The sequence below is a fragment of the Macrosteles quadrilineatus genome, unplaced genomic scaffold (genome assembly GCF_028750875.1).
Source record: "Macrosteles quadrilineatus isolate MER2022 unplaced genomic scaffold, UCM_ALF_1.0 Scaffold_3__2_contigs__length_128488019, whole genome shotgun sequence".
NCBI classification, from domain to species: Eukaryota; Metazoa; Arthropoda; class Insecta; order Hemiptera; family Cicadellidae; genus Macrosteles; species Macrosteles quadrilineatus.
The window spans coordinates 47,441,926-47,454,360 of record NW_026542596.1 but is presented as its reverse complement, the minus strand read 5'-3'; the positions used below and the strand labels follow the sequence as shown (position 1 = coordinate 47,454,360).

At 42.6% G+C, this 12,435-nt stretch overlaps 1 protein-coding gene across 4 annotated transcripts in view; it reads left to right on the top strand.

The window, feature by feature from the left end:
- LOC128988607 (BTB/POZ domain-containing protein 6-B-like) overlaps positions 1–12,435 on the top strand; it is a 76,442-nt gene that overhangs the window by 34,436 nt on the left and 29,571 nt on the right. For all 4 annotated transcript variants that reach the window (XM_054410052.1, XM_054410051.1, XM_054410049.1 and 1 more), the window contains exon 5: positions 7,689–7,839. In XM_054410052.1, coding sequence (XP_054266027.1) covers positions 7,689–7,839 — 151 coding nt within the window. The remainder of the gene's footprint in view (positions 1–7,688; positions 7,840–12,435) is intronic.

Sequence of the window (12,435 nt, the reverse complement as noted above, 5' to 3'; positions counted from 1 at the left end):
ACATCCTATTGGTTTATGTAGAGGGCAATTTATTGATTATCAATAATCTGTTCCCTCTTTTATTATTAACCTATTTAAACTACTCTTAGTCAAATAAAACGATCTATTACAAAACCATTACTTAGCCTGTAGTATTTTTACCAAAGAATAAAGCACAAATAATATAATTTTCCCTAAAAAGAAATTGAGAAAAAAAAAATTTAACACTCAAACCTCACTAACTAATACGAAACCACTGACTAAAAATATTGGGTTACCTATATATAAATCAATTATGAAACACACACTCAAAACGAGCTTCAAAACCTACAATAGGATGTAAAGATTAGGTCTACATACATTTTTTTTTTTTTTTTTTTTTTTTTAAGGGAGAGGAGGTAAAAATGCTTTTACGCACACAGGTAGCCAGCCTGTAGTGTGAGACTCCTGAACTTGTCAGACTACTCACTAAAAAACCCCCTCTACTCTGTTGGACACAGACCTGGGATTGTTTGTCACATTACTTCAGGTCAGGTCAACGTGTGACCTAAGCCCTCAGGGCTAGCGCCGTTTCTGGCATTCAATTTCTTTATGACCTAGACTGCATCTCGGTCAAGCTCTAGCTTCTTTGTGCGGAGAATATCCTGGACGAAATGTGACATACAGGTCCAATTGTCCTCACCCTCCGTCATCATCGGAATGACCGTGTCCACCAAAAACTGCCCTACATGTTGTTCAGCCTCCAGGCGGGAACCTTCCCAACGCTGGCAGCGGAAGAAGGTGTGCTCCGCGTCGTCGGGAGTGCCTGGGCAGTAGATGCAATCGGGTGACACGGCTTTGCCCATCCTGAACAGGTACGACCGAAAAAACCCGTGACCTGTCAGAAACTGGGTAAGGTAATAGTCCACCTCACCATACCGTCGGTCAACCCATGGTTGGACTTGCTGAATCAGTCTCCTGGTCCAGCGTCCCCGCGACTCCTGTTCCCAGCTCTCCTGCCAGAGCTGGTAGGTGCGGTTGCGCTCCTCCATTTTTGCATGGTCCTCTCCATGCCGCTGATAAATCGCTTTCCTCTCCGCCGCCAAAAGTTTGACGGGGATTACTCCAGCAACCACCAAGATGGCAGGTTCAGACACTGTTCGATAGGCGGATGCTACCCTGAGTGCTGCCTGACGCTGCACTCTGGCAAGCCGCATCCTATACACCTCCCTATTGAGCGCGTCTGCCCACACCTCCGCACCATACAGGAGCACAGACTGAACTGTAGACATCAACAGCCTTCTGCGACTGGAACGAGGACCTCCGACATTGGCCATTAACCGGCTAAGAGAAGAGATCACCTTAGCGGCCTTGTCCGCCGTTCGGAATATCTGGTCCCGCCAGCTAAGCTTAGAGTCCACCATGACACCAAGATACTTGGCGGCACGAACGGACTGGACTTCGACGTCCCCCACCCTCAACGGCACAATGGTGTCAATCCGCTTTTTGGTCAGAATCACGATCTCAGTTTTGTTCAGCGCGAGTGAGAGACCGTGATCTGCCATCCATGCGTTTATAGTTCGCATGACTCGGTTTAATTTTAGCTGGGCCAGCTCAACACTACGAGCAGCTATTAAAGCTGCAATGTCATCTGCGTACCCAACTAAAACGGTTTCTTCAGGCATTTCAGACCTAAGGAGGCTGTCGTAGGCAACGTTCCAGAGGTCCGGGCCGAGTATGGAACCTTGGGCAGCACCAGAAGTGACACTCATCGTCCGCGGGCCTTCTGTAGTATCATACATGAGGAGGCGGAACCGGGGGTAATCCTCTATAATGCGCATGAGGTATGCCGGGACGTGGAAGTTGTTCTCCAGAGCGTCCAGCATATCGCACCATCTTGCAGAATTAAATACGTTTCGCACATCGAGTGTAACGAGCAGCACAACCCTACGAGAGTAGTGATTAAAATCCTCAGCTCTCATCACGGCTTGCTTCACCTCCTCAATAGCGTCGACCGTTGATCGCCCCTTCCTGAAGCCGTATTGGCGAGGGCTCAGGTCCCCCGCAGCAACCACGGCTGAATTCAGTCGGGAACGGATCAACTTCTCTAGGACTTTCCCAGCCGTATCCAACATGCAAAGTGGTCTGTAAGAGGACGGCAATTCTGGGTCTCCTTTCCCCTTCCCTACGAGCACGAGCCTAGCTTTTTTCCAGCACAACGGAAATACCCCCTCTGCCAGGCAGGCGTTGTACATGCTCAGAAGAATCAGGGAATTGATTGAAAAAACCTTCTTAAGAGCCTCGCCAGGTACCCCATCAGGTCCAGGAGCCTTGTTGTTTTTTAGGGATAAAACAACAGTCTCCAGCTCCTCATGAGTGAAGAGTGGGACATCGTCCATCATCTCAAACTCACGCAGTGGGCGCAGAATATGATCCGGAAAAAGGGATTTGACGACCCTCTCCATAGCGGCCTCCTCCATGACGGAAGGTGGAGAGCGAGTGGTGAGTTTTTGGGTTACTAGTTTGTAACCCAGGCCCCACGGGTCGGAATCGACATCATCCCTTAGTGTTTTCCAGCACAGTTGATGGCCCGGCGGAGAGACTTCCTCGCCACCTTGTAGCACTCCAGCTTACGGCGTCTATCCAAGGGTGCCCTGGCCCTGGTAGCGAGTCGTCTAGCTCTCAAAGCAGCTCGGCGCAAATCCGCGATCTCTGCAGTCCACCAGTATACGGGTCTCCTATCGCAACGGAGTCTCTTGCGGGGCATTGACTCATCACAAGCCGAGGCAATCAGCCCCATCATCGATGTAACTATAGCCTCTGCATGAGCCATGCCAGGTGTGGCAGGCACCGCTGGCACTCGCCGCAGGATGGCCTCGGTGAATTTAGCCACGTCCAGTTTTTTGGTGTTCCACCGAACGGGCACTTCCCGAGATGCAGCAACTTGTCTCGGGATGCGATCTAAGACATTGAAAATAATGTATTGATGGTCGCTGGCCGTATAATCTTCCAAGACTCTCCAGGCTGTGATCCTTGGCAGAAGTGACTCAGATGCAAGGGTTATGTCTGGGATCGTTCCCCTCATCCCGGGTCGCCGGAACGTTGGCGTGTTGCCCTCGTTGATTACAACGAGTCCGGCCCTGGCAGCAAAGTCCAGGATGTACTTCCCCCGGGAATTAGTGAGGGTCAGTCCCCACTCGACGGCCCTAGCATTGAAATCACCAGCCACGACTACATGCCCTGTGGTGTCCTGCACGCTCTCTTCCAAGCGGTCTATCTTCTCGCGGAAGTCATGGATAGCCTTGTTAGGGGTGAGGTAGACACTGTAATAGGTGACGTCCTTGCACCGAACCCAAACAAATCCACGGCCCTTTCCATGACCCCGCACTTGCACTTGAGCTGTATTACGCACCCAGAAAGCAGCAGTACCAAGACTATCAGGGAACCAAAAGGGTGGGACCCTATTCCGGTACTGGTACTGCTCGCTGACCAAGAGCGCGTCGACACCGTGTTCGAGGGCAAGCTGACTGAGAAGCGCGTCAGCTGTCTTGGATCGCCCAAGATTACATTGGAGTATTCTTATTTTCGTGGGTGGGCTTTTGCTTGCTGGAGCGCAGTTTTAAAAGCGCTGCACTGCCCAGACCCAGCTATATGTTTGGTGTTTTTGTCCGCGAGCCCATTTTCCTTACAAAGAAAGCAAGATTCAACTTGGCAGTCCCTACGAGCGTGACCCACCCCTCCGCACCGGAGGCAGTGCTTGCCTCGGTCGGGCCCCTTGCAATTTCGGGAGGAATGACCGAAACCGAGGCACCTAAAACACCTGGTTACTTCCACCCTCCGTCTGAGCCTGCAGTTGACCCAACCGACCCTCAAATGCTGGAGTGCCAACACCTTACTAGCGTGTGCGTCTGCCATTTCGGCGACCGCCATCCGCTGCTGGTTTCTATTTGGTTTTGTGAGCCACACCCTAAGAACAGCCGATGTTCCGGCAAGCTCGGGGACTGCTTCCTTTAGGGCCACAACCACCTCGCTCTCTGTCGACACACCATCTATGTCCCGAACCTCAACTGACGTTTTAGGCTCGAGTGCACGGACGGTGCCCTGGCCTTCCACGGCTGCCTTTAGCTCAGCAGCAAAAGCGGATTTGTCCTTTGACTTACCCAGTTCAAGGAGGACGTCCCCGCCCCGGGTTTGCCTAATCGACCGCACAACCTTATCGGTCTGCTCCGGCTTAGCTTTAGCCTTTATTATACCCAAAACTTCAGCGAATGATCTCCCCCCTGAGGGCTTAACCAAGATTGCCTCCGTCCTGGGCTTTTTTGGCCACGACCTTTTAAGAGCGGGGGCCAAACCGGGCCCAATTTGGGCAACGTTTGTCTTTTGTGCCCTTACCGCCACATTTTTCTTGGAGGTGACCTCCGCCCGCCTCTGCTGCCTCTTCTCCTTTCGGGTAAGACGCTTTTCCCATGCAGCCCCAGATGGTGTCTCAACGACTGATCCCTTACGGGAGCTTCCCCTAAGAGGGGTCACGGGTTGCTGAGGTTGTAGACGCTTTGTTGGGAAAGCAGCTACATCTGGGGAAGACCTGGGCTTGGCAGACAAAAGGTCTGTCTGGGTCGCCTTAGCCTTAACCTTAGCCCTTGTGGTCTGAACAGCCTCTTCCTTTTTTGGAGGGCTTTCCGTAGTGGATGGCCTTCTGCGTTTCTTGGAAGGCAGCGCCCTGTCGTCGGGCATAGACACTACCTTCTCCGCAATCTTCTCCATGGCCGCCTTGCTTACCAACCGGCAGGCAAAAACGAATCCAATGTCATCTTCTAGATTGGCCATGCCATTTTTGACCACTTGGTTAACAGCTTTCTGGGTCCGAAAGGTGTCCAGCATAGCTTTAATGGTCTCCTCCATGTCTCGAAGCCGGGTTTCGATGCTACTCTCTGCGTCAAGGTATTTCTGACGCAGAAGCACCATCCCTGAGCTCTCCGACTGCAACGTTGTTGTAAGGTGTTCCTCCAACAGCCCTTCACCAGACTTGAAAGCTGGCACCGGTGGAGGGGAGACAGTCGCTCCCTTTACCAGCGAAGGTGCCAACGATATATTTTCTACCGTCAGAGGGGGTGACCTTGAAACACACCCTCCCCTCTTAAACGCATTCTCCTCTGACTGCTTGCCAAGCAAGCCCTCCATGCTACCTGGGGTTGAAAAAGCCATAAAAATGTTTGCCAGCGCATCGTGCGGCAAGGGACGGCCCGGAATAACCAGGAACGGGTATACCCTCGGGGACGTAGCCCCTACCCCAGTTCCCTGGGGCCCGGTCTCCGTTTGCCTAGTACCGAGAATCCTGACGTACCGGGGGTCGCCCGTGGCAGTGCAGAGCCCGACCTCTGCACCCATGCCGCACTCCCTGACTAGGGCCCGAAGGGGCTGGTTCCTGACGACACACCAGAGAGGTCCCATCGGCAGTGCGAGGCACAAAACAGCCCTTTTGCACAGAAAGGGCACTCCCAAGGCTCAATAGTGCACGCCGGTCGAAAAAGAAGAAAGGAAAACACCCAAACCGGGGTTGAAAAAAAGAAGTGTAAAAAGGAAAGATGAAAGATTTCGAGGTACAAGCCAAAGGTAAGAAGCAAACTTGGCCTCAGAGAAAGTTGGGAGCATAAAGAGAAGGATCTCCCACCCCCTGTTAGTCGCCTTTTACGACAAGCCGAGGGAGGCTGCGGTCCTATTCTAACCCGGTACCGCACGGGGGAGGTCTACATACATACTGTACGTAAGATTTAAAGTTAATGCCAGAACCATTTATTATACAACTTTAAACTGTAATCTTAACTAAGGCTATGGAATAAAGCTTAGAATATCAGTTTACGGTCACACCAAATTCAATCTAGTTTAGTAGTTCATATGGACTGGAGTGGATCTAGTGCAACACATTCTGAAGTAGGCAAAATGTCCTTTATTCACTCTAATGCAACTGCTTCCTCAAAATAAATGCTACTAAAGGGGAATATAATTGCAGGATTAAGTAAGCTACGAGGGAAAATACATAAATTTGTCAATTTCTGGCAGTTAAGTAATTATTTGGTAAGAGTGTAGGCCAGATCCAACATTATTACATGTTAAGCCTACCTGATAGTTGACAATCTTTTATATCTGAGAGGGCGGACGCTCCCTGGCTGGCTCCGCCACTGCAGACCACTGATAACTGAAAACCACGGTTAATCCAACATGACATAAAACAGTTATTTCTAATTCATAAACAACACCTAATCTTACTAATATTATAAATCTGAAAGTTTGTGAGTTTGTGTGTGTGTTTGTGTGTTGCTCTGGCCTCCGCCCCAGTGGCTCTGTAGTTCCCCATGTTAACCTTGTGAGTATTCATATTTAAAGGGAATTAACGCATTTAGTCAGCTGTTTCAACTTTACAAGTTGGTTCTATAATATGCAATAGCATTAAAAAGTTATAAGGTTTCTCAACAGGGTGCAGCACTATTATTATTCTGTTTTTGCATATATAACAACAGCTAATTTGAACTAAGCAGCAACAAAAAGCTGTGATACACAATGAGAACTGTCAAAGTAGGATTGTTTACAGTTAGGTTTGAGTTTGAGAATGACGGGTGCTCTGCTAGTACTGTATAAATGGACTTAAATGTGATAAATTGCATATTACATAATCAAATACGATTAGTAGGCTATTGCGCAATCATCGTAATTATTTTAAGTCATTGACCTTGGTTCAGTAATAAAGACTGTATTGTTTAAATCACAGCTTTCTCAAAATTTTACTCAAACAAAAAAAATTTTCAAACATTGTACAACAAAATAAAAAAAATAACAACAGTCGTAAAATACACTTACAAAGATAAAAATTAGATAAAAAGATTGGTTATTCCTTCTCTTTATTCTTCTATTCTTTCTTGAGTTCAACAAGTTGTCATGGTTACCAAATACCCTATCACAAAATGTGACATAGCAAGCGCAGCAGAAAGATGTGTAGGCGTTAAGGAGCAGACGATTGTCAGTGCAAAGGAATAGCTTGACCTTGAAGCTTTCTTCAACATTTCTTTATTTTGATTCTGTTTAGTTTTTGTCAAATGAGCTGTGATTTTTCAATAACAATAATGTGGGAACCGTCTGCATTATAACGGGCAGATTGTGTCAGCAGCACGGTCGGATCAAGCGAGGAGTCGGACCATCCGAGGTCGGATTAGTGAGGTTCCACTGTACTGCAAATCAGAATCGCTGAAGACAATGATTTTCTTCCTTAACCGCATGAGATGATGAAGTTTACAAGCCCCCAAAATTGTAGATTTTGCTGCAATCGCTGAAGACAATATAATGATGTTTCTGTGACTGAAGTAGACAATGATAATGTCTACACAACTGCAGGAGATCTTATCACTATAGTTTTAGGTTTTTAATTCTTTCATTCTGTAAGCAATTTTAGGATAGTTGGAAACCAGCTGGTTGGATTTTTACTGGGTAGGCCTACATTCACAAAGATTTGCATAAATTAATAGTAATTTTGTCCCTTTGGGACATTAAAATGAAAAATGGAATTAGTCCCAGATCTAGGTTTTACAATGCCACCTACAGTAATAACAGATACCAAATTTATGATGTGCTTATTCACGACAAGATAAATAAAAAAAATATAGCTTGCAGAGTTTGCTCTTTGATGAACAATCCACTAATTTCTAAACAGTGACATTACTTGTAACATTTCATTCTAGATCCTGCGATATGAAACGGACAAAGTGCTGGCTAGTCCACAGTTCTTGGAGGTCTGTGCAGAAGGATTCATCACAGTGTTGGAGCAGGATGGACTTGCAGTCGCAGAGATTGAGTTGTGGAGAGCTGCTGTAAAGTGGGCCAAACACAAAGGTGAGCGTACAAAATTTATTTTCCCTTGTCCTTCGCCTTATAGTTTTTTCTTGCCACTTTTATATATTTCCACAATACTTTGGTTCAGATTTATACCTCAAAATCAAGAATATACAACACTATCAGATTGGATCACAAGCTCTTGATTTAGCCACGAGATATTGTTAATGTACTGGTATCCCCATTGTCTAAGATCAAAGTTTCAGGTTAATTGAAAAGTTGGCGTGTAACCTAGATGGTTTGTAGTTGTAATACTAATTGGGGATCATAATATTCAGGGTTAACATTAGTGTAAAAATGGGGAATTTCCTTCTCTTCCAGTGCTTGATTTGGTGTAATATGGATACAAACTTTCTTTGCAAGTGAAATATAGTTGGCCTAATGCCAATCAAGAAAGCTTAGAGAGCTAGCTTTAATAATAAGGTTATTTTCTAGTTGTTGGGAAACGAACTGGTACCAAGAACCGACGTTGAAATGACAGCTGAAGTAGGCCTACTTTGATACTAACAGAACATGGGTGTGATGGCTATAGGCCGCAGCATTAGGCAAATGTATGCGCTTTTTATTTCTTTGTAGTGGATGAAGGAGGGGTCAAGAAATTTTTATTGTTTACTAGCAGTTTTACCCGTGCTTTGCAACGGGAAGAGGACACAAAATAAATCTGTTGTGTAAAATAGTTTAACCCATCTATAGTTACCCATCTGCCAACGCTTTTAGAGGCAAAATTCAACCTTTATGGCCTTTATAGAAACTTTTGTGGCTTTTAAATCTGGTAAGTTAGTGGAAACCGTCATTTTGTTTTTGATTAATTAATTAGCCACCATACCCGTGCTTCGCAACGGGAAGAGGACACTAAAGAGAATAATTACTATTCCATAGATCTGCTGTATGTAGATAAACGTTTAGTAATCCACTAAAAGTATTAACTTAAAATGGGGAAATAAACCATACAAACACAATCGATTTTTATAAAAAATTTTAAAAAAAGAAAGTCAATAAGTTGGGAGTGTTGCTGGAAGTCAAATGTTCGCTAGGTCAAATAATTTATACTTACTAGAGAACCCGTGCGGCTCAATGAGCCGCATACTGTAGTATGAAATAATAACGCCAAGGAAAACCTTATGCTTAAATTCAAGTAACTTTAGTTACATCTTAGAGTTGCTTGAAAACTTGTTAGAAAATAATTTGAAATATCTCTATTGGCGTCGTCAAGGTTCACCTACATTATTTCTGCTCTAAGTTTTAACTGATAACTTCTAATGAATGCTAAACGATCTGCCTCAATTCGAGTTAACATATTGCAACAAAGTTTTTCCAGCATTGAGAATTGAAGAACACTCTTACCTTACTGATAACCTGTCTTAGTTGGGTCATTTTATTTCTTTGATTTGAGACATCCACCTGATCAAACGAATTTTCTCCCTAGAGTAACCTGAAAAGTGGGGTGATATCAACCGTTTCATGTGCTCCATTTTTTACCCACAAACTCTGGGTTACCAACTGGACAGCCATAATCTGCTTTGAATAGGCTAAAGCAGCAACGTCATTGAAAGTTGGTTAACGTTATTTAACGTGTTGTCTGTCAGTCACGGTATATGCCCCGCATCAGAACGTTCTCACGTTGTTCAGTGCAGTTTCTCTTAATACCTGTCCCAAAGTTTTGAAAGTATGGATACATTTGTCGACATAGGTTGGATAACTCTTGTAGCTATAATATTTGGATAGCAATTTTAATTTTCTCTTTTTGAAAAGCGTATATTATTTGTCTCTCCTGAACCTGAATCATAAAAATAAACTTGACCTTAACTACTCGATCGTTCAATACAAAAACACTAATTCTTTCACTTATGTATGGTCTAATATTGCCACTAAAACTTACAATAGCAAATGAGATTTGAAAATTCTTATTTTTGACTTGAAATGTCTGGATTGTGTCGGTAAATTCAGTCAAAAAACGTATAAGTTTGTCCGAGGAACTGGCAACATAATGTTATGTTGCAGTGGCATAGAGCAAGGGTTGAAAAGACAATTTTTCCCTTGTATAGAAGGGAACTATATACTTTACTACGAAACTATATTTTTCGTCATTAGCTAATGTTGTTTACTATGTAGTAGTAAACAATCCATTTACGTTTTTTCTCAATTGAAGTAGAGCGAGTAATACAAAAGTTTACGATAAAAACCTAAGGTCCGCCAAGATTTGGGATAAACCATAGACTAAGCAACACAAGTAGACTTCTCATCCCATTGTAAATTTTGAAGCTTGTTTTTTGTATCTAGTTCATGTACGTCCACACTGATCGCTAGTGTAGACAACATTTTGTTTCTATTATTTTAGGGTTATTTTCATGATTTCTGCTATACTATTTGGTTATATAACTAGGAGACCAGTTATTGTTTATGATTATATCGTTTTATTAGGTTAAACGAGGTTTTAAATGACTGCAATAACAAGAAACAAATTGTAAACAAAACATAACCTCTATAGTTGGACGTACAGAACTAACAATAAAATTGGCTTCAGCTGTTCCATTAGGATGACTAATCTACTAAGGGAGTATGTTTTATCTATGGATAAACTTACTACTTGAACTTATCATAGTCAAGGCATTATTATAGTTGCTACTGAATAATCTGAAATATCACGATCTGTCAGCGTCTGAAGTAAACATTTCTTGCATGCATTCATTTGATCTGACATTAGGCAAGTTTACTTTCCCACCGTGACAACACTATGAGCTTCGTATATTATTTTCATTTCCAAAGTAAGTTGCATAGCAGAACTGGCAATTTTTATTCATCTTACCAAGTGAATGTGTATCTGGATGGGTATCTGTTAGACCAGGCCTCTCTTTTTCTACTCTCCTCAGTCATCATACGCACAAGATATCTTATTATTAATTGTGTCCTCCTCCCGTGTTCAATATTTCTTTTTTGAACTTGAGGTATTTTCTGTTCTTCCGAAAAAAACTGATTTAACCGTTTAACTTGGTCTTAACCTAATGAATATTACAAACATCAATATTTACTCACAAAAAGCTAATGAGTTTCTTTTAATAAACAGCTGTTTTGGTTTTGAAATTTGTTCTATGTATTTCTTATGGGGAAAATCCGACCTTTGAAAGGGTCTCACGCCCTTAAGAGCAGGAATTTTAAAATTCTAAAACCTTATTGCAAAACTACATATTGAGACGAATCTTTTGACACCTCAAACGTTGATATTGGTCCACAAATAAGGGAGGAGTTGCGTTAACAAAAATCGGCTTCACGTATTATATAAATAGATTTTCTGTTCTTCCAAAAAAAACTGATTTAACCGTTTAACTTGGTCTTAACCTAATGAATATTACAAACATCAATATTTACTCACAAAAAGCTAATGAGTTTCTTTTAATAAACAGCTGTTTTGATTTTGAAATTTGTTCTATGTATTTCTTATGGGGAAAACCCGACCTTTGAAAGGGTCTCACACCCTTAAGAGCAGGAATTTTAAAATTCTAAAACCTTATTGCAAAACTACATATTGAGACGAATCTTTTGACACCTCAAACGTTGATATTAGTCCACAAATAAGGGAGGAGTTGCGTTAACAAAAATCGGCTTCACGTATTATATATATAGATGCCAATTTTAGACCCTGGTAGAATTGCAAGTTTGTTTAATGGTTATTTTAGCAACATGGTTACAGATTTAGATTTAAATTTTAATTCTAACAATCAGAATGTGACGGCTGATGTGAAAACTGATTTAAATAAAGTTGATACTTTTAAAAGAGTTTTGAAATATGACATGAAATAGTTCATCGTCGGCTATTACTTTTTTAATTTTATGGTCAGGTAAGTTAAAAAAACTGTGGATTTTGTAGCTAAAATTTCTGGATCATATTTTTTTTTAAAGTTTTTAGCTGCTGTAGTTCGGTTGTAGTTTTCGTTGTACCATAGTCGATACCTGCCGCGGCACGTCACGTCACTTCGGGCAGGCCTACTAGAATCACAATTTTGTATACTACTGTGGTTATAACATTTAGCATTGTGTGTACAATGGTTTTAAACATAATAGGTGTTAGTGGAAATTATATCATAACTGTTTGCATAACTATTAGTTGAATATTTTTTAGCTCTTTTATCAAAATTAATATGACAGTCAGAATATAAAAGAGCGTTGTTTTAAGAGTTTCAAAAAATATCATGTGACTTTGAAAATTCGTACATCGTAAACCAAACGTCAGAACTTTATCAAACTTTAATACAATATAGATACATAGCCTATATTACAAATTAATTTGTAGGTTTTCAGAATTTTTGTTACGCCCAAAAAGTTTTTGTTGATAAACTAACTTTTTCTAAGAAACGGTAAACGCTAGAAAAATTAAAAGCATATATTAAAGGTTATTGTGTTTTGTGTTGGTAATAGAAATATTTATAATACAAAGGCGTATTTTCACAGATATTATTGATATCAACTAACATTTAATTAGTTGCGCTCCGTAATAGGGCTCATCACAGCCGGCAGTCGCCATCTTGTTGTAGATTATTGAAAAATCCTGGCTTTATGTCGCGGCCAACATGCTCCATCTATTGGTCATATGTGATCGTT